This window comes from Crocodylus siamensis, chromosome 13, assembly GCF_052110815.1.
Source record: "Crocodylus siamensis isolate JL-2025a chromosome 13, ASM5211081v1, whole genome shotgun sequence".
NCBI classification, from domain to species: Eukaryota; Metazoa; Chordata; order Crocodylia; family Crocodylidae; genus Crocodylus; species Crocodylus siamensis.
In genome coordinates, this window is record NC_143407.1 from 12,938,154 (window position 1) to 12,960,217 (window position 22,064).

General features: G+C 53.1%; 1 protein-coding gene across 4 annotated transcripts in view; it reads right to left on the reverse strand.

The window, feature by feature from the left end:
• KIF21B (kinesin family member 21B) overlaps nt 1–22,064 on the reverse strand; it is an 80,823-nt gene that overhangs the window by 27,177 nt on the left and 31,582 nt on the right. For all 4 annotated transcript variants that reach the window (XM_090025581.1, XM_090025579.1, XM_090025578.1 and 1 more), the window contains exons 3-17: nt 21,295–21,477; nt 13,157–13,306; nt 11,010–11,144; nt 10,350–10,517; nt 9,563–9,678; nt 8,577–8,772; nt 6,782–6,971; nt 6,537–6,600; nt 4,773–4,997; nt 4,442–4,523; nt 3,538–3,655; nt 2,855–3,046; nt 1,490–1,689; nt 1,066–1,173; nt 487–555 (exon numbers count right to left, since the gene is read on the reverse strand). In XM_090025581.1, coding sequence (XP_089881707.1) covers nt 487–555; nt 1,066–1,173; nt 1,490–1,689; nt 2,855–3,046; nt 3,538–3,655; nt 4,442–4,523; nt 4,773–4,997; nt 6,537–6,600; nt 6,782–6,971; nt 8,577–8,772; nt 9,563–9,678; nt 10,350–10,517; nt 11,010–11,144; nt 13,157–13,306; nt 21,295–21,477 — 2,196 coding nt within the window. The remainder of the gene's footprint in view (nt 1–486; nt 556–1,065; nt 1,174–1,489; nt 1,690–2,854; nt 3,047–3,537; nt 3,656–4,441; nt 4,524–4,772; nt 4,998–6,536; nt 6,601–6,781; nt 6,972–8,576; nt 8,773–9,562; nt 9,679–10,349; nt 10,518–11,009; nt 11,145–13,156; nt 13,307–21,294; nt 21,478–22,064) is intronic.

A 22,064-nucleotide genomic window follows, 5' to 3' on the forward strand; every position in this document is an offset into this window, starting at 1 on the left:
TGGGATCCAGACACTGAAGACATTGAACGTGGGATCAGAGAGTCATCTTGTGAGCAAGGCCATGTGGCAGGCATTGGAGTCAGCTTGGTGGCAGGAGAAGTGACCAGCTCTGCTCCGAGATGCAGTGGAAAGCAACAGGTCAGAGCAGAGTAGGGGTCCTGTCCAGAAAGGGGAAGCAGCAGAGACAGAAGATCTGGGCAAGAGACGCATTGCCCATATTCTGTCCTCTCCTGCCCGGTTTCCCACAGCCACAAAAATCACCTGACCCCTTGAGAAGAACACACACAAGGCCAAGTATCTCATCACAGGCTTGGCTTTATCTAAGTATCAGTCACTGGGACAGGGCCTCAGTGGAAGCAGACAGCATTGCTCTGGCCTGTCTGCAGAAAGCCTGGCAAGGGGGTCTGGCACAATGGCACAGTCCAGGGTGCCCACCCCATCAAGGCAGCAAGCAGCTCTCCTCTGCAGCCCAGGGCTGCCACTCACCTCCTGAGTCTTCCTTCGCAGCACAATTTCCTGCTGGCGTTTCTGAGACTCCAGAGCCCGAATCTGAAACTACAAAGACAAAGCACATCCCTAGCAGAGCCCCGATTGAGAGCCAAAAGTTAAGCTGGTCCCTGGGTGTTGGGGTCTCTGCTCTGCTATAGTGCTCGTGCCTTCAGCTCAGCTCCTGGCTCAGTCCTGCCCTGCTGGCCCACAGGGGTTCCCCTGAAGGTCAGCCCAGCCTACAGGTGCTCTCCTGCTGCTCACCCTGGTTGGGAGCTGCTCCTCAGCTTTGCTCTCCCAAGATACGAGGGCTCAGAACATGCATCAGAACGGGCTCATTCATAACTCTTCCCTCCCATCCAGCCCAGAGAAGCCTGGCTTGGGGCATCACTGCAGGGAAGGCTTGAGCCCAAGACACCTTAAAAACCCAGGCTCAAAGCTCGCTTGCTGCCCCTGGGTCAGATGCATCTCCCACTTGGATGCATTCCTCTGAGCTCCAGTCCTAGCCCAGCAGCTCAGCCAGCTCCCACCCTGGGTACTGCCCTACCTGTAGGTCACTGGAGGACTTGGGGCACTTACCTCCTGCCTGCGCTGCTCCTTCTTCAGCTGGGCAATCTCCCTGTTCCTCTTGGTCTCCGCCAGCCGCCTCCGCTGCTGCTCCTCCCGCATCTGCTTCATCAGTGCCACCTGTGGGGGGAAGGGCAGTTGTGCCATGGCACTCACTGTGCCAGGTCCAAGAGGAGGTCCCTACCCACAATTCCTAAGGGTAGTAGCGTACCAATGGGGTGGGCAAACTGGGCACATGCTCCAGGCACACATCTCAACAGCTACGTGAGTTGGGCAGAACTACTGGATGAACAAGTTCTACATGGGTAGCTGCAGGAGGGGTCTGTGCCAATCTAACCCTCTGCCATCCAGGCCGACCCTCATCAGCATGTGACTAGCACAAGGGGCTGCACCTGCACCCACCCTACCCATGCAGCTCCCATCACCCCCATGGTACCTTTGCTTTCTTCATCTCTGCCACCTCAGCCTGCAGCTTCTTCAGCTCCCGTTCATAGCGGGACTGGTTCTTGAGCAGGCGCGCATGCTCCTTCTGGGCTGCTTGCAGCTTCTGCAAGTCCCGGTTCATCTCCTTCAGCCGCTTCTCATAGTCGGCCTTGATCTTATTGGCCTTCTCCTCTGTGTAGCACTCCATGGTGCCTGGAGAGAGGTGCAGGGTTGCTGAGGGTACCAGGGGACTCTGCTGCATCCCTCATGCTCAGCCCCACTCAGGCCCCTCTCAAGCAAGCAAACCTGCCAGCCCTTATCAGGGAGGGCTTCGTACTGAGCTTTGGGCATCAGGCACTGAATCCTGCCTGATCCAGCAGTTCAAGAGACAAATGACAGGGGAAGCCTGACCTGCCCCTGTTACAGGGGCAAACACTTAAATGCAGGGACCCCCAGTCTGAACTAGAGCTATAGCTTGGCAGCAGAGGCACCCAAGCCAGGTATATGCCAGGTAACAGTCCCACAGAGGGTTTGGCTAAGGCATACACAATTCACCTGCCAGCTGCCATTTCATTCTAGCTCCAGCTGATGCTGGGTGACCCTCAGGTGAAACATGTCTTATGGGGCTCGGCCTGAGGCAGGACATTTGGTTACCAGAGCAGTAAATTTAGTATTGATGGAGAAACTTCTCCGACCTCAAAGAAGGCTCCTGGGACTGACAAGGGCCACAGATATGGAGTCCTGGGCATGGGAAAGCTGTCCTGTTGCTCCTGCTCTAGGGAGCCACCATTCCCTCTCTGGGAGGGCATCAGGATCAGCTTGGAGATCAGCTCTTCCATGGACTCTGCAGCTTCAGGCATGTCACTCAATACCTCAGTTTCCCCATGCATCCAAGAGGGATATAATTCTTTGTGGCCTGTCTCCTGTGTGGTAAGCACTCATGAATGCCTGTTCAGTGCTGTGAGCTCCTTCTCAAGGAGGTGTCAGGGAAGGGAAAGCACTCTCCACCAGCCCTGAGCTCACTGCCTCTCCAAAGTCAGCTGGCAGGCTGCAGGGGTGGAAGGTCATGGGTCCCCAGCAGTTTGCCCATCAAGGGACAGGGTGAGTCAAAAAGCACAACACGGTGACTCAAGAGTAGCAAGGCAAGGCTACTCAAGAGTTGCAAGCAGGAAACCCTGGAAGGATCTGACCCAGGGGCTGGGATGCCAGACACCAAGCAGGAGCGGGGAGCTGCTTCCATTCAGGACGTGTTCAGTGCCAGGCAATTCAGAGCCCTGTGCTCTCAGGGCTGGCTGGCTGCAAGGGCCAGCATATGGGTAAGACTGCCTAACTACTGGAGGGGGTAGGGGTGGGAGGAAGAAGGGAAGTGTCCCCTTACTGAGGTTCTGCAGGACCCTGTCCCTCTCCAGCTGGGTGTCCCGGATCTTGTTCTGTAGCAGGATCAGCTTTTCCTCATATTGATGCTTGAGAGTCTGCAGGCGCCGCTGGCTGTTCTCCAGCTCATCTATCAGCTTCTGCTTGATCTCAATCTCACAGGTCAGGTCAGCCAGGTCAGCTTGGAAATTCACTACTAGAAGCCAAGAGAGACAGTCACCGTCAGGCAAAGGGGGCTGGGAGGCAGAGGCAGGCAGCTACGTGCTTGGTGAGGATGGGGAGAGTGAAGGCCCTACCCTATGGCAGTCCCACCCAACCCAGACAAGGCAGCGCTCCAAGGTGAGGCACCTGGCTCTTGTGGGCTTAGCCTAAGAGGGCCAGCTAAGGGGCACAGGTGTGCCAGGGTAGGGACACCTTTCATCATGCAGGCCTGTGCCAAGGGCTGCCAGCTCCAGCAGCACCACCTAACTCCCAGAAAACACTTTTCCAGTTGAGGCCCAGCCACCTCTCCCAGCAGTTGTACTGCAGCCCCCGCCCTTCTTCACAAAGCACTTGATGCTAGCAAGTGAGCATAGTTTCTGAGCCTGCAGCAGACTCTCTCAGCCCCAGGGGTCCCACGGCAGGTGCTGGAGATTTCCACTACTTGGAGTCAGTGGCCCGAGGGGACAGCACCCAGCCCCTCGTTACCCTTCTCCTCTGCATCAGAATCAGAGTCCACCAGGCTCTCGTCACTGCCTGAATCCTCGTCCTCATCTTCACGCCCGTCCTCTTCCTCACAGCCACTTTCATCTCGCTCTTCCTCCTCCTGGGAGACAAGCTCATGGATAGGACTGAGGCCAGGAGCCTTCAGCCTCCTCATCCTCATCAGCTCCAGGGCTCAGTCTCTTGTCCCTTCCCAATCCCTAATCTCAGGCAAATTAACGATGGTCTTCAAGGCAACAGTAGGAGGCAGGGACGAGCTACAGTCGGTGACAGCTAGCTCCCCTGTGTTGGCCAATTCAGGGGCTCCTCCTCTCACCCTGCCGGAGGCACAGATAATTCCTCACTCTTTCCAGAGCAAAATCAGGAGGTGGGTATGGTGGAAGGGCTCGTATGTCTGGAGAGAGCATCTATGGACAGGTAACACCCTCTCACCCAGGACAGCAGCTAAATATTCAGGATCCTGGGGGCCCCTCAAATAGAAGCTGGGAGAGGCAAAACAGGGACATGGCTCAAGGGATGGAAACCCAGTGGCATTGAAAGGTACATGGCAAGTTGTCCAACACTTCCCACTTCCATGAGAACAAGGCACAGGCAAGTGATAGGGTCTCCCTCTACCCTCAACTCCTCAAGTCTAGACAGGGCCAGATAGCAACTGCTACACAACCTACAGGGTTGTCTTTGGTGCTGGATTCCTGGCTACAGAGCCTGCTCCCAGGACCTCCTGCATCTGCTTGCAGAGCCAGGCTGTGCCTCAATCCCCTCCCAGTGGTGTGCCAGGGCTCTCCTCCACCAGGCAAGATGCTGAGAAGGTCATCAGTGTGGTGGGCTAGTGGGCAGACAACCAAAGCCCACCCACCTTAGCAAAGAGGAAGCCAACCACTTCCCTCACCTCCTCCGCTTCGTTCTCATCCGTCTCCTCCCCATTCTCCTGAAGTAGCTTCTGTCTCTTCTTAAATGCCTCCTTCTCAGGGCTGAATAAAGGGAAGCAAGGTTTGAAGCGAGTCCCAGCAGTGGCCCACAGAAAACAAACATCCCTAGGAGACACTGTCTGGAAGTCTAGTAGCTCTTCAGAAAACCAGCCTCCCAGGCCTCCAACAAGACAGCTGAGCAGAGTTACAGGGCAATAAATGGGGGCAAGAGGTGTGGTAGAGATTCCCCATAAGGGCTGGTGGAAACCCAGACGCACAACTAGGGAGAGAAGTCCAGGGAGCTGGCCTCACCTTTTCCGCTGCTGCCTCTTCTCCTTCTTCTTCAGCCGTTCCAGGTCCTGCTTGGCCCGTCGGAGGACATCAGAGGCCTCTGTCTCCACAGAAGCAATCGGGCTGCTTACCACACCCAGGCCTGGCCCTGGAGATGACCCCAGGGAGTATGGGGGCCGCGAGGAGAAACGGGACAGGCTGCGGCGGAGAGACTCATTCATGGACTCACTCTCCAAGAGCTTTGTCCTGTGGACAGAGAGGAAGGGGGGAACCTTGGTTACAAAAGATCTGCTGTCATCAGGGTTGTGGGATATTCAAGCAGCCCATCCCCCAAGGGAAGAACCCCCTGGAAGGTCTAAGGTGGGATGATGGGTTTCTCTTCTGGAACCTGAACCACACATGTCACCTGGGTCCAATGGCTCAGGGGATCTTCTCCCAGACCGGTCCCTGTGGATGGGTACAAGGGAGACAAACACGCAGGGAGATGCCAGTGGAGAAGGATGCAAGAGCCAGCAGTAGCAGGGCTCACACTCCATGCATGTAGCTTATGGGAGCCAGCAGCCACACTGAGACTCAGACAGGCCATGCCACAGATGTAGTATCTTCACTTAGGATAAACACAGGCATGGGATTTCTCCCAGGACAAAGCCTTTTATCCTGGGATCCTACAGACGTACAAGCCCATTGTCCCACTTTAAGAACCTGTGGAGCAGAGGTGACACTTTTTTTCCCAGAATGATCCTGGCTATTTCAAGTTAAGCAGTGTGTGCAAATGACTGTCCTGCACCTGCTCTGATGCAAGTCAAAAGCCCGGACATCTAGACCAAAGATAAACCAATGTCTGTTTTTACCCTTGGCAATGTGGTAGATGACAATCTATTGGCCACATTGCCTCAATGAGATGCAAGGGCATCTTGACACAAAGCCCAAGGCTCCCTTCTGGTCCTGAGAGGTGATGGAAGAGACCTGGAGAAAACCATGAGGAACCACCTTGCTGCTGAGGGATTTCATTTAGCATCTTAATTGCAATGCTAGGATCAATCGGCACCCAAAGAGGTGTAAGGTTTAACCTTCAGCAACCTGTGCTTGGCAGCAGGCTATTCCTGGGGAGCACAGCTGTCATGTGGCTTTACAAGCAGGTGGGTGGCACCCTCAGTGGCAGGTAAGTTGGCCCCACTGTGGGGAAGCTGGAGGGGTAATGCTGATTGATGCTGGCTGAGAGTCCAGCCCAGAATGAATGCCAGGAGTTCTGTCTCCAGGGCTGTTGATTTCCACAGAGCCAAATCCATATTTATAAGCATTTCCTCTTCAATTGTGTTTACACAAATCCCTTCAAGGCATTTAACTCAGCAATTGGTCACAGCTCCACAGAACGTGCTGCCAGCCCTGCGCTGGCAGGGTAGGGCAGGGGCAGGAGAGATACATGGGACAGGGAGGCATTTCCACCTCTGAGTCAAGGCTATTCTTTATACTGCAGTCACTTACAGACCTTCACTGAGATCAGTGCTACACCACGCTCAGTGCTGTGGAGACACCACAGGCCCTCCCTGATGACTTTACACCCTGAGTAGATGAGAGAGATGAGACATGAGAGCAGAGGAAGTGACAGGTCCCAGGTCACCCAGTAGATCAGTGGCAGAGCTGGTGTTAGAGCTTGTTCTGGCAGCCAAAGTGCCAGTTCAGTGCCCTACCTACCATCTCATGCTGTGTCCTGTAGCTCTTCTAGGCTTTGGCGATATGTAACCTCCTAGCAGAGAGGTCATCTCTTACGCAGCGGGCACCCACCTGAGTTCCTCAATCTCCCGGATGTAGTTCTGGATCAGGGCACCAATGGCCTCATTGCCGTCACCTGGAGCAACAGAACTGGAATCAGGCTAAATCAATGGCCTCTATGAGAAGAAGCACTTCCCAGCCCCACAAGGGCCTAAGCCCTGGCCTGGCTAGCCTGAAATTCTACTCCACTGGGTAAATAGTTTTAGTGATGCTTTTCTATGATTCCCTTCCCGTACCCACAGAGCCATCAGCCTCACCTGCCTTGGCCAGGATCAGATTGGCCTCCTGGCTCATCAAGTGGGTGACCCTGTTGTTGATGGCATCTATGGCCTCCTGCATGGCTTTCACCCGCATGCGCAGAGTGTTGTTCTCTTTCTGGAGCATGGCGTTCTCATGGAACAGGTCACTGTAGCCCTCAGAGCCGTCCTCCCCGATGACGCGCTTACCCTGTGGGGAGAGGAGATGGTGAGACAGAAGGCAGCAGGAGGTCAAAGCAAATCCATGGCATCCAACATTGTGGAACCAGCCCTACCTGCAAGGCACCCAAAGGCTCCACATGACAGAGGATGGGTGCCTCTATGGGCCCCCACAGCAGGAAGAGCAGAGAAGACCTAGGACCCTAGAAAGGTGAGTATTTAGAACACGGAGGGTGCTCAGGGGCCACTGGCAGCTTAAATGCCTTTCCACCTGAGGCTAGCAGTCCGCCCCCCATACCCAAGAACAGGAGCGGGCAAAATGCAGCCCACAGGCCAGATGCGGCCCGCCAGGCCATTCAATCTGGCCCGCGGAGCCCCTAAAAGATTTAGAAAATGAATATCTATCTGCCCCTACCTGCCTGTCATGTGGTCCTCAATGGCTTGCTAAAACTCAGTAAGTGGCCCTCTGCCCAAATAATTGCCCACCCCTGCCCAAGACATTCAGACACCTCCCAATTTTGAACCTATTTGTTCTCATGCACAGCTGGGCAGCAGCACTCTTCCCATTGTACAGAAGGACTTGCAGTCAAATGACTTGCCCAAGATCACAAGGAGTTTGTGGCTGAGCAGCAAACTGAACTCAGGTCTACTGAGCCCTAAGCTAGGGCACTAACCATTGGACCATGTTTCCCGCCTGCAGGGAGCACCTTGCCATGGGAGACACATGACTCAGCCCAACAGCAACCTCCAGATGAGTTAGGGCTGATGCTCATGCATGAAGCGATGTCTCTGATGTGCAATATCAGACAGCTGTCAAACAGGAGGATGTCCCATCCTGACTGAGATCCCCCAAATCTTTCTGTATGTTCAGAGTGAGATACCTGCTCCCTTATATTTCCATAGCCCTTTACAGATCCCAAAGCTAACTGCAACCTACAACACCCCTGAAAGGCAGCCAGCTTTCAGGGGGCAAAGTCCTGGGTCACAGCCTACATGACACTCAGCAGGGTGACACTGGACAAGACTGGCAGAGGTGGCATTGTCTATAGATAGCACCCAGAAAGACTTTGTCCACAATAAACAGCATTCAGTTCAAAGCTGAAGGCTGAGTTGTTGCTGCTTGTACTGGAACCCATGGCTCCACAGAGTTCAAGGGTATCTGTACTGCAATGATTCTCACTATTTTTTTTTTTTTTTTTTACACTCAAGGCAGCCTTCATTAGAATGTCAGCTCTTAGTTTTCACTTACTTTCTAACTAAGAAAAAACAGAGAAACTCTTCGGGTTCTGAGCCGAAATCCCTGGGTTTATCCTGAGAATCATGTTTGCACACCTAATGGTGCTAACACTGCCTGCCAACCCACAGCACCCTTGAAAGGATCTCAAGGCACTCCAGGGTGCTGTGGCACCTTGGTTGAGACTCATAACAAGATCATAATGGCAAGTGTGTGCCCCTGGTGGACAGTCTCAGCAACCATAACAGTCTGCTACCTCAACCCAGTTACCAAAATCCCTCCTTCAGCCCAAATGGCAGCTTGGTGCTGAAGATCTTGGATTCAATTCCCACTGATGACCTTTGCTGCTGATGTGTACACAGCTGCAGTACCCGGCACTCCACCTGCTCATCCACCCCTTACCGCTTTGTACTCCATGAGCTCCATTTGGAGGCGGGCGATCTCAGCCCTCAGGGCGCTGATCTGCTGGCTGGTCTTGTCCTGATTCACCACCACCTTGTTCTTGATGTTGCGGGCCCGGTTGGCATACTTGAGTGTATTCAGGGTCTCCATGAAGTCCCGGTCCGAGGGGCTCACACAAGCAATCATGACGGTTTGGCTGGAAGGGATAGAGGGTGCTAATGAAAAGGCAAGGGGCAACAATCCCTCCCTCTGCTGTGCCCCTGGGGCTACAATGACATGGGATTGGGCCACTGAGGTTCAGCCATTTTGAATGGTGGCTTTCCATTGGGACCAAGCTTGGCAATTTGAGTCAAGAAACCCCTTTGGCTTCCATTTACTTTCTCTCTCCCCCAACCCAGTGTAATACTCTATAATTTGGGGTAGGGGAGTATCAATCAGGTCTTGCTTCTTTTTATTATGGGGTGAGCTCACAGTACAGGATGCAGCTGGCTTAGTGACAGCAAAGACCTGCACCAGCCTTGCTCTCTGCCTTCAAAGTGCTATCAGTGGACCCAGCCTGACAAAGCCACTGCAGGGCATTATAAAGGCAGATGGGTTCCTACAGGGAGAATGGCATCATGGCAAGAAGGAGGTGAGGTTGAAGCTCTCTCATGTTGGGAGGGCTGCTGCCAAGTCCCAGATGGCTAAGGGCTCAGCCGGATTTTGCAAGAGCTAATTCTGCAAAAGCTGGATAATTGCATCTGGTCCTTGGGAACAGGAAAGGGACAAGACATTTACATTTCAAAGGCACCACTGAGTGGTAGCCAGGAGGATCTCCTAGTTCCTCATCAACCTGCCACCCCAGGAAGTCTACCCAGAACATCAGGTCCTTGAAAGAAGCACCCCCCACCCCCCGCACCACCCAAAGCCCTGGTGGGTGGCACATTCTGGGGGGAGCCCCAGCTACAGACAGCAGCTGAAAAGCCCCAACTCAAGGTGCCCGGTACCTGTTCCCCCCAAGGGAGTCCTGGAGGAGTCGAGTCAGCTTGGAGTCTCGGTAGGGCACATGCACCACTTTCTTGCTCTGGTCTCCAAGGGCACTGATGACATTTCCCAAGGCCAGCTGCAACACAGGGGAAAGGGCTGTGGATGCTTTGACATGGAGAAGAAGACCCTCTACTGAAAACAAAGCTCAGGGGTCTGGAGTCACCAACTTTCCAGTGCATAAAAGGGAGCAGCTTTGGACTTCCTGCATTTGCAGACACACAATGCAGCTCCCTACTTCTGCCCACCTGCTGCCTCCACAACCCTGAGACCAGACCTAGAACCTCTACCTGCATGGGGACCTGGCCCCATGCATGTGGCGGTGCTGAGGACTTGATGACAAGTTTCAAACCAACAGAGAAGTATTTTTAAGGTTGAACTAGTATCACTCCCACCTGGCTCAGCCTCTAGCCCCTACCTGTAACTGCCTCCCACAAACAGCAGTCACTGGGCACTGCCATCAGGAAAGGAGTGGGACCTTCCAGATAAGGGTAGGTTTGGGCACAGATAGTCCTACTCCATAAAGACTGCACAGGATAGCTAGTGACCTCATGCATCCCTGCAGATCTAGGCAGGGATTTCAGGAGACAATTGTAGTGACATTAAACAGCAGGCTGGGAGCCAGTATACCAGAGGGAACCTCAGGAATTGCCCATGTTCAGTAGGCCCAGGACACAATCCTCTTTACATCCATCACAGCCCAGTCTCATCTCTTCTCTGCTTCTAAAAAGGAGGTACCAATGGCTGTACCAGACCACAGTTGATGGAGATCCCTTCCTTGGCTCTCTCGCCCGTAGCACCCGTCCGCTTCAGCCTCTCTGAGCCAGCCAGGTCGACAAAATGGAACTTGGCAGTGAGGGTCTCATATTCGTTGGTGGGCTGGGGTCCGTCTTGGGGGCAGATCACTTCCCCATTCACCTGCAGTTCAAACACACCACAGAGTGAGAGCCTACCTGGAGCCAGGCACCACTGCAAATCCAGGGCTGGGCATGAACTGAGGTATGGCCTTTCCTTCACTCAGGTCCAAGAAGGGCCCAAGCCATGGCACAAATCCTGCCTGTCAGTATGTGGATCTAACCAGAGACAAGAATCAGTAGCAGTTTTCACCAAGCTTCCCTGAAGGCAAGGCCCAGCCCAGCTTCTTCCTGCATTCTAGATCCAGGATCCCAGACAGCTGCCAACATTTGCTACTACTGCAGGGAAATAAGAGGTGCCAGTCCAGGTGCAGGTTTGCCAGCCTTACAGATTTAAACCTGCTTCCTTTCTACTGCCTCTTGGCTTCTGGACAGCCTGCGATCATAGCCAAGAACCACCCTGGCAAGTGATCATAGCCAAGAACCTCCCTGCCCTGAAATGAACTGGGAGGGGGTACCTGCTGCTTCCCCTGCCTCCCTCATTACTCAGCCTTACCAGGTCTGGGCGGGCACAGACTCTCATCTGGCACAAGTGGATGGTGAAGATAGCATGGGAACGGGAGCTCTGGACATTCATCTGGGTGCTGGCTGTTGTGCGGGACAGAGCTCCCTGCTTCAGGCACTGGATCAGCTGCAAGAATGTGGAAAGGGTTAAGAAGAATCCCCCAAACAATGTGGGGAGAAGCATCTCCATATGGTCCTGCAAGCTAGCAGCTGGCTCCAAATAGGTCCAACTGGAATGAGAAGCAGGCAGGGAATGTGTTTTGGGGAGCAGAAGGAAGGGCCCTGCAGTAAAAGCCTAGGAACAGCCAAGTGCACGAGGAATATGAGGCAGAGGTTTGGGCTGCATTCTTGTCTGAGTCTTTGGCAAAGCCAGACCCCAGGCAAGCAGGAATGGTGGAAACTAACCTGTGCTCTGTGGCAGAGGGCTTGAGACTCACCCAAGCATCATATCAGGTGACTTATTAATATTACACTAGATTCAGGTCTGGGAATGCTGGAGGCTATACGGAAACAGACGTGGCTCCAGGCCCAGAGTCAGAAAAGCTGAAGGGTGGAAGGGAATACTGAGGCATTGAGAGGGGCTGGTGTCACAGGGTATCATCTCCAGGGGTGGCCATGAGGCCCCTGGAGTCCCTTTTAGCCCTTGCTCACTCTGTTCTCATTGGGAAGTCACCCCATCTCTCATCTGCCACACCTTATTGTAATTTTTTTTTTTTTTTTTTATATAAAGGAGGTTGCCCCAGGGCTTCCCAGTCTGCTCTCAATCTCCCATGACTACCAGGTGTTTGTGGGTCTCACCTGAAGGGGTACTTTCATGGCTCCATTCCATCCCTACACCACATCCCATGCTCCCTCCTATACCATGCCCCATGCCTCACAGGTTCCTCCAGGGGCAGATGACTCCATAAGCAGCCATGGCCACAGCTGCAGGCTACCTCAGCACCAAAGTGGTAGGAGCACCAAGCCTCTTGCCACAGCTGAGACTTGCCCAAGGCTCCTCAAACATATCAGTGGCAGAACTAGGAATAGAAGCCAGGCTGCATTAGTCCTGGTCCCTGACTAGCACCCTTACCACTAACCACACTGCCCCTGTGGCATCCTCTAATGTACAGATAGTACTGAGCCAAATTCAAACCTTGGATCCACCCATACATAGTCTTGAATAATACAACAGGTGAATCAGCACCAGGCACCACACCGAGCAGTGTCTACTCCTATAGCTGCCTGGACTGCTCTGAAACCTGTCCTCAGTGTGCAGTTCTGTCAAGACACCTGTGTGCCCAAAAGAAGGCCCCAACATCCTGATTTCATGTACTTACATGCCTGGTGTCTGCAATTGCCCAAGCCACCCATTCATCCCTTCTGGACTAGAGCTTGGTTAACAGCTCTTAAGGGTCAGAGAAAGGAATACTTAGACTCTTTTCAAGTGAGGCCACAGACCCATGTCCCCAGGAGGCCATCTCTGGGGGAGCAGGGCCAATCCAAGCCTCCCTGGGGAAGCACAACATGGAAAGGATAGTGGGAGTGGACTAAAAGCACTTCTTCTCCGGCTACAAGTCAGTAGGCAATTAACCCTTTATTCAAGCTACCATGGGTTCTCTCTCCCATTGTAAGGCTTTGTGCTAAGTATGGGGAACAGATGAAGGACCATCCTCTTATCCTGGAAGACAACACTAAAAACAAGTCCTTGAGACAGCCCTGGGTGCTGGCGGGAGGGGCAGAGGAAATATAGCCAAGCGCCCTCTCCCGCTCTGATCTCTTTTTAGGGCTAGGAATGCAGCAGACTAAACCAAAAGTGCATGGTGTTCCCAGGTACTGCCATTACATTGCAAAGGAGCATGCAGGTAGCTGACCCATCATCCCTCCAGTCTCTTTTATCCCACAATCACAGGAGACCTGACCATCCTAGCAACAGCCAGACCTAACAGGGGCAGTGAGCAGCCCTGGCCTGCAGAATGCTGAACATCCCCTACTCTGTGGGAGAAGAGGTGATGCTGTACTTCCCAGAATTCGTACCCTCCTTTCCAACCCCAACCTATGAGCTGTTTGCCCCTCACTTGCTCCCTATCCACCGAATACAGAACAGCATTCAAGGGGACTGGGATCTGTGTACCACACGGGACCCCACACACCACTCACCTCATCCTGTGTGTTGATGAGGCGGGAGGTGACACCAGTCGTGTAGATCCCACCATTAGCATCCTCGTGGATTTTGATGTTGGATTTCCGGTGGCGGGAGTCAGGGTCCCTGGCGCTGTCAAACAGGTCCAAGATCTCCTCATTGTACAGCTGAGGCAGAAGGAAGGCACAAAGCACGGAGTTACTGACAGCAGGGGTCTCAGAGGAGCCCAGCATGCGAGTTTGGGGCTGACTTCCTACCATGCCATGAAGGCATGAATAGAGGCCATAGTCCTCCTTCCCCTTGTTTCCATCAAACCCCTGGAGTCTTGCTACACTGCAGGAGGGAGCGCAATACAGTGCGCACGTAGGCATCACTGCAACAATACCAGCTGCAGTTTGCTGGTTGGTCCTAACTGCCAGCTAAGCCTGCTGACCCCCAGGCCTGCACCGGCCACTCACTTATGCCCAAGGATGAGAGCAGGAAGTCTCTCTGGGCTCTAAAGTTTTCTAGCAAGGTCTAAACAGGAATAAGAGGAGACATAGGAAGAGCCCTTGAGACAGGAGGAAGCAAAAATCCCTCTCTCAAGTCTTCTCTACCCGTGAGTGTCTCCTTGCTGCATGAAGCAGTGGTGCAGAGCTGCACACTTCCACAGGTCTGTGCAGCTGTCACCTGGCTAGGGAGAGGCAACATACCTCTATGCAGTGACAGAACCAGAAGAAGCCAGGAGTCCTGGCCCTGAATCCACCCTCTCAGCCCTACTTTGTTTCATCTTAAAATCTTACCAAGAGTGGAAAGAGCCATGACTCTGGCCCTGCAGGGTGAGTGTTCCCTGTATGAGCTGCAATCATTCATTTCACACTGCTGCACGCCTGGAGACCCTGCTTCCTCTGGGGCCTGGAGCATCTGGGATTGATTCCCAGCAGCCCCGACAGCATAATTATCCAGAGCAATCAGGCAGACCCTGGCAAGTCAGGCATGCTGGCAAGGGTCACAGACCAACCGACCCGCCCCATTGGAAAAAGGAGCTAATTAGGGCTTATAGCCAGGAGCTCACAGACAGCAGGGAGCGGGAGGCCTATTCTCCCCTCCCCAGATTAGCAAAGCACCAGCACACTTCCTTGTTCCCCTGCACAGCAGCTCGGGTATAGCCTATAGGACAGGCCACTAGAGGCTCAGGACTGAACATGGGGCAGAGAGTTTTAGTCCCAGTACAGGGGGGAAAGGTTCAACACGGCAGGGGTGCTGGTGCAGGTAGTGACAGTCCAGCAGAAAGGCCAGGCTCATAACCCCAGGGCTATATCCCCACTGTACTGATGACGGCCTGAGGCATGGAGAGAAAAATTGCCCTGCCTGGTCACATCAAGTGTGGTAAAGCAGGGTTATAGTTACGAAACCTGGGTCCCATCCCACAAAGCCCATCCTTCCACCCTGGCCTGCAGTGTAGCTGGCCCCGACCAGGTCAGGTAACCTAGTTTTTCCCTCTGTCAGCTAAGCAGAGATGAATGATGTTGGGCATGTCATTCACACAAGAGGCAGCTGCTCTTGCAACATGAAGCTAATGAACAGGCTGCCAGGTGAGCTGATGGTCCAAAGGGAAGCTGTGCTGGTACCTGGCTGTTTATGGCCTTATTCTCTGCTGTTTTAGACTCGACAGTTATGTGAATTCAGCAGCACTCCATTCAAACACCTGCTTATTAGTGTTACTTCTTCACAGCAGGGCCGGGTAGCGGGGTGGGGAGGGAGAGCATCCAGGTAAGGCTGAGCAAGAGACTGTGTTCATCTCCTCACACCTCACAGCACCCTTCAAAGTCGAACCATTGCCATATCCCCCCATTGAGAATTGCTGCTCTAGGGACAGAGGACTGGAGTCATTGGGTAGATTAAGTGGCCCTGGACTGCAGCTGGGGGGCTGTTTTCCCAACCCAGACTTCACAAGTGCTTCCTGTGATGGCATATAGGATTTACTGTAACATTTCTGTGTTAAAGGTGTTCTTGCTGTAATAACATTGTGCACCTCAGTTTTCCCCAGTTAACTTATACAAGGGAGGAAAAGAATGGGTTAAAGCAGGTGCCACAAGTGGCATGGGCAGCCTGTGTGCATGCAACAGATCAGGGAGAGGGCAGACAGGGCAAGAAGTAGAAACCAGAGCAGCAAATTGGGTAGGGAGGAGAAAGCAGAGCAGCAGGTTGGGCAGAGAGAGAGAATTGGAGTGGCACTTGGGGAGGGCACGGGCTTAATTTGTGGCATGTCTGCCAAAAAGGTTGGTCCCCGCTGGGTTACGGAGACAGTGAAGCCAGAGTTGCCTACTGGGTGGGACAGGACAAGATGCAGCACCAGCATCAACAGGATTTGATTAGCCTGGCTGGCACATCAGCAAAGGTAGGATAGCCAGCAACACCCAGGAGGCTCCAGAGAAGCTGAAGGGATAACAATGGGCAGAGCAGGTCCAAGCAGGGTGTTAGCTCCTGGCTAGGTGGCCTGGGGAAGGGGAGCAGCTGAGCAACTTGGAGGTTGAGAAGCTGGGCAGACTGGAGAGAGAAGAGCTAAGTTAACTTTGGGGTGCTTGGGGCTGTGCAGGCTGGGCTGGGGCCAGGGTCTTCTTACCATGTGATCTTTATGACAATAAATGCTTTCATCAAAGCAGAGATGTCTGCTTTGCTGCTTGGATCTTTGCACTGCACATGTTCTCCCCAAGAAGGCAAAGCCCTCTCAGGGCTGAACTAGAAGCTCCTGGAGTCAGAGCCACAAAAACACCAAGGAGGTTGTGGGCCAAAAAACAAGGGTCTCAGAGCAAGGAGGAGCCAGGCTCCTGCCCTTGCTCTAGAAGCCAAGCCTGGGCTGGCTTCGGGAGGCACCCTAAGAGACCGGACAAGGTTGCAGTGGTCCTGAGCAATCACTCCCTACAAGGACTCCATGACTCTCCCACTCCTTATAATGACGGCACGAAGGCTTTCAGTGTTTTCCAGGGGAGAGAAAGAATAGATTCATAGATATTAGGGTTGTAAGGGACCTCAGCAGATCATCATGTCCAATCCCCTGTCCAAATAGGAAAGAGCACTGGGGTCAGATGAGCGACCCCAGAACAAACCAGAGCCTGGGAGTTGGGGTACTTGCCCAGGATGTAGGAGACTAACACTTCAGCTTCTGCTCTGAGTGAGTGCGATGTCTTGCAGGAACACAAGTGCCAGGACCACCAGCTAATGGCTCTTCTGGGGCAGGGGTTACGGCTGCTTCTCACTTTGACCAGAAATCCCACTGTAGATCCAAGAGCCCTTTCCAACCAGAGCTTCATGGAAGCCAGTCCCTCCCCTTCCAAGTTCTCTTTGCACAAAGCTGCATTTTCAAACAAAAAAAAATGGCTCATCAGAAAAGGCCCCAGCATTAGGCCAGGCCTCACCTGCCCAGCCCCTCCACAGGCATTGCAGTGTCAGTGCTCTGCTTGCCAGCTCAGAGCTCCTGCATCAGGGAGCTCGCTGCTCCTGGTCTACTAAGCCCGGTGAGTGGATTCCCTGCAAGTAGCACAAGCACCCGGCTCAAGGGGCTGGGGAGAAATGACCACAGATGATCTCTGTGGATAAAGGCTAATCTGTTCTACCCTGTCCCTGGGGGAAGCCAGCTCCTAGAACAGTAAAATCTCCCCCTAAGGAGCCTACTCAGGGAGGGGAGAGTCACAAGATATAGATCAGCCTGCAGCCGCAAGGGCTAAACTCCCTCACCCTGCACGTGGCCCGCTTCCGGAGCGCTAACTGTCGCCTGAGCTACAGCTACAGCGTCTGCTACATGCCGACAGCAGCACCTTTCCTAACCGCATTGTCCACGGCCCATAGCACTCAGGGGCAGTTGCCTTGGGGAGAAGGAGAATTTTGCTTGTAAAGAAGGGGCAGGCAGAAGCCCCTAGAATAGCTACCCTGGGACATTCCCCTGCATTTCACCGCTGGATTTGCAGGGAGCCTGGCGCTGTTCTGGCCTGCCATGCAATCCTGTAGCTAAAGGCAGCTCTGTCTACACGAGCAGTCTCCCACCAGGACAATTCCACTGACGACGGTAACTGGATGCAGGACAGGACAATGGACAGTGCATTGGACTGGGGCTCCAGGCACCCAAGTTTTGTTCCTGGCTCTGCCACAGGCCTATGCGTGACTGACAGGGGCAAGTCATTTCCCACCTTCGTGCCTCAGTTTCTCCCCACTATAATAGTACTGACTGCCTTTGTGAAGTGCTCTGAGGTCCACGGAGGAAGAGTACCTAAGCACTGTCTACGCTAGGGGCTTCTTACCACCACGACAGAGCTCATTGTCCAGATCAAGTTGGGCAGAGCAGGCTAAGGATACAAACAAGCAATTCTGAATATACTGAAGCAAGTAATCTGGAGGAAACTCCTGCCCCCCAGGCCTCTTGCAGCCTAGGCATCAAAAGTCTCTGAAGCGAAAAAGCCAAAAATATCCCAAATGAAAACAATTTTTTTAAAAAAAATTGGCTATAAACAAACCAGAACTCCACAGGCAGGCCACAGCCTCGCAAAACCCCTCCAGGATGCCAGTGCCATTAACCCACGCAACGCTGCAGCCTCTGAGGTCCTTCCAGCTAATCCAGCAGCCTTTGCCAAAGCCACAGGCACTGAAGCCAGAAGCTAAGCACCCACTTCAGCCACCACACAGGCCGCCTCCTGCACGATTGCAGCGTTGGGCCTTCTGAGTCTGTGGCCTCTTGTGCCGAATCCAAGCAAGCTCAGTGAGGCCAGGGAAAGTCCCCTCCCTGAGCCTCCCCAGCCCGGCTCTCTGAAGGGCATGCACCCTCCCAGCCAGCACCGGGGATGGCCAGGCACATGGCTAACGAACACTGCTGGGTCCAGATCCACAGTTACTTCAAACAATCGTAGCGAGCCACCCAGATTTACACAGCCCCATCCACTGATTGCTGCTCTCCCAGAGGGGATGTTGTTGGGAGGAACTGAGGTAAGGGAAATCCAGGCTGAATAGCAGGAAAGACTTCCTGACAACCAGGTCAATTAGGTCCTGGGAGCTTATGGGGCTGAAATCCTACTACCCTGGGCATTTAATGAGCAGGCTAAGCTGGAGCCCCAGGGAACAGGCTCCCGGGAGCTGCCAGCCAAGCCAACGGTGTGTGGGCTAGATGGGTTTCATCCCGTTTCCCTGAGTGCCTCTCTCTGATTCTCTGGCTCCCTCTTCAGTTATGGTCAGGGTCCTTGCTGGGTGCCTGCTACTGGGGAGCCACAGCCACCAGCACCAGCTAACCGGAGGAGTGGAGCTCTCCACCATTCAAATAACCTTGACCCCAACAAAGGGATTTCAAAGGGAGTTGAGAAGAGTCAGGAAATCCTCCTGTGTCTCACTTCCATACCAGAACAGACGGCTTAGTGACCCGAGCTGTTCCCCAGCTACAAATCCTTGGGAATGGAGAAGCGCTGCCAGGTTCTTTAGATCTGGGGTTGGGTTTCTCAGAAGAGCAGGGGAGGGTGCAATGGAAGCTGGGAAGATTTCCCAAGGGGCCAAATGGGGATACAGCGGATACCTGAAAGCAAGTATAGATACACTCTGAGTCATGCAGGTACTGACTTCACATGTCCAGAGGGAAAAGCAGAGGCCCACAGTGACTCTCCCAGCAGTGAGGGGAGGAGACTCTAATGGATTACATCTTATCCAAACACTTTGATCCCAGTTCTGGCCCAAGCTTGAAAGTGTGCCCTTTGGCAAGCCACTTCCTTGCTCTGTGCCTCAGTTTCCCAACCTGTAAAACAGGCTATCACTGTTAATCTACTTCAGGAGCCTGTTGCAAGAATGAAGCGAACAGCACCTCCAAGGTGATTAATGAGGCCATTAAGAGCATTCAGGGGCAAAGGCAGAAGCAGAACTTGGAGCCACCAAACTCCCTTCATTCAGCCCTCTCTAGTCACAGCTGTGAATCAAATGCTTATCTTTGCCTTCGGTTTCTGTCGAAGAGATGTTTTGGCATTATGAACAGCCTGCGGGGCACTGAAGCTCAAGGTGCTCCATGCAGTCGAGATGCATGGATCCTGTAAATCCATGCACAGGGATCTAGTAAACAGCACCGTATGGATTTCTTGTGAAATCTGTGATAGCCAGTTTCTCTGCTCGGGTCACTAGACACAAGGATCCCAAGACATCCTCTCTCTACAAGTATGGTCAAAACAGCACACACAAAGCCAGTCCTGTACAACTCTCCTGACATTTCTGGGGTTATGCCCTGAACTCCTGCAAACAGAAAGCTTCTCAGGATACTTGGTTTAGCTACCAGCTCCCTTCAAAAATTCCATCACAGAACTCACTCCAACGCGTTCCTGTCCTGGCCTGACAATTAAGGCACCTATGCACATGCAGGGAGGCTGCCCTGACGTGCTGTAATTGCAGTGCGTCGGAGCAGACTTGATTAATCGAGTCTGCTGGAGCGTGGTAATTACCGTTACATGTATTAGTGACCCTGCTTTGAAAAATGGTGGCGGGGGCACTTTATCTAAAGCTCATCAAACAAGCTTTAAAGTGCCCCCACTGCCATTTTTCAGCGCAGGGACACTAATACACGGGATGCTCCAGGTGCTTTAATTGGAGTGGCTTTTGTAGCCACTCTAATTAAAATGCTACCCTTCCTCCCCAGAGCACATACATAAACACCGTTAATGTTACAGGGGCTTGTCTACATAGTGCCCTACAGCGATGTTGTTGTCCAAAAGAAAGTACTAAAGCACAGTGCAATGTGCCTGTAATGTACCGTACACGTGGTGCACGGTTATTTTTAGCACCTATTTCACCATACCGGCATGCTATAACAACGCCGCTATGGTGAAATAGCTGCTGGTCATGTGTAGACACCTGTGGATATTACATAACCGTAGTGCATCGCTATGGTGACATAGCATCGTATGTAGACTCGTCCAGTATGTTTTTTCCTCAAGTTCCACCCCAGACCCAGCTGCATGTCACCTCTGGGTAAAGTGAGTTTATACCAGTGATTCTCAACCAGGGTGCTGTGGCACTCGGGGGTGCATTCAGATCCTGTCAGGTGTGCCATGGGGTCCAAGCAGTATTAGCACCGTGAGGTGTGCAAACACGATTCACAAGATAACCCCAGGGATTTCAAACAGGAATCCATAATGCTGAAAACTTTCTGATCTGTTGTGGTCTTTCTGAGTTCTCTGCACCAGAAAAGGTGCTCTATTAGTTTTCTACAGTCAGAGAACGAGTGAAAACTAAGATCTGGCATTTTCCTCAATGCTAATGAGGAGTGCCTTGAATCTATAAAGATTGAGAGCCACTGGTTTATATGTACATAGTCTACAAGACACTACAGGCCCATTCCAGATGAATGACACTGTAGGAGAGTGTCTATTAGTAATACAGGCATGATAAATCATGCCCTGGAAATGGAAAAAACACAGTGAAGAGGTGGGAAGGAAGCCAGTGCATTATTTCCAGGTCACCAACTAAGCTGATGAGCAAGAGAGATGGAGGGGGTGGGGGAAGAACCATAACACTTTTCTTAACATAATTCCCCAAAGCCGGGGTGGCCAGTCTGCAGCATAGGTGTCACAAGTGGCAGAGGAAGCCTTGGTTTGGGCTCCTTGGGCCCTGGGGAGGGGACAGGCAGCACAGTGGCAGATGGGTCCGGAAGCAGAAAGCAAAACAGCAAGATAGACAAGAAATACAGGGGAGAAAGCAGAAAGCAGAGCAGCAGATCAGGAAGGGGAAGGAGAATCAGAGTGGTAGTTGGGGACAGCACAAGGCAGATTGGTGGCACCTTCCAAGAAGGCTGGCTCGCACTTCCCAAAGGATGGCATTTCTTGTAGCTTTCCCTTTTTCTAGCTTCCCATTTGGAAGCTTGGACTCACGTCAGCTGTAGATGAATGTGTCCCACTGGTTGCCAGAGAGCTGGCCTAGTCCACTGGCAGAGTGAGCAGGGATGTTGCTGCCCTGAGAAACCGAAAGGTAAAAACCACCAGCACTGTGAACACGGGGCCAACAGCACGTGCTGTCTGCAGCAGGAAGCCAGCAGCTGTGGTTTTCAGTCCTCTGGGCCCAGACAGTTCCAGAAGAGAGACTCTCACCCCACCCCCTCCATCAGTAGTAGGATAAGAGCTCCATGCGTGACCTAGGCCTGGCGCTCTCATGCATGCACTACCTCTAGAAACTGAGCGCTGACTTTGAACTCCGGGGCTGCCACGCCTTGCTCCTGTGCTGTCCGCTTGCGCTCCTCGATGCCACTGAAGAGGTGGGAGATAGCACGTGGGATTATCCCTTGCTCCTCATCAGAAATGTTCATGTCAAAGCCAGTGCCCATTGTGTACGTCTTACCAGCGCCGGTCTGAAAGGGGCAAGACACAAGCAGTCAGACAGCTGCCTTATGGCACAACATGCAGAGTATGGCAGAGGGGCTTCAGTCCTGGACCCAAGCCACCCAGTGCTGCCAGTAGCCTCCACTGCAGCCTGTAGCTTCCACCTGTGGCGGGCCAGTAGGGGGCGCTCCTGCATTGAGCCACCCACCTCCCTGCGCCCGCCCACCTCCCGGGCTCCGAATGCCTCCCTAGGGCGCCTTACGTCCGGCCGACCCCCTTCCTGGAGCACACCCGCTAGCCTGGGGGTAACGTAGCTGCCGCCACCCCGAGAATGGACTCACTCTCGGCCCTGTGTCCTTGGGGAAACACAGGCCTAATGTCCTACAGGTACTCGACCCAGTACAGGCACTTGGGGCACTTCCCCAAGTCAGGGGCCAAAAAGGAAAGTCTCCCTTAGTCCGCAGACCTTAGGCATAATTTAGACCGCCCCTCAATAAGTCTCCCACATGAGTCACAAAGGAGAACTTTATTGATTACAGGAGTGGGGTGAAAATAGGGTACAAGATTGAGCAATATCCTAGAAATCCTAAAGAGCAAACAGTGTGGCTGAGGTAGC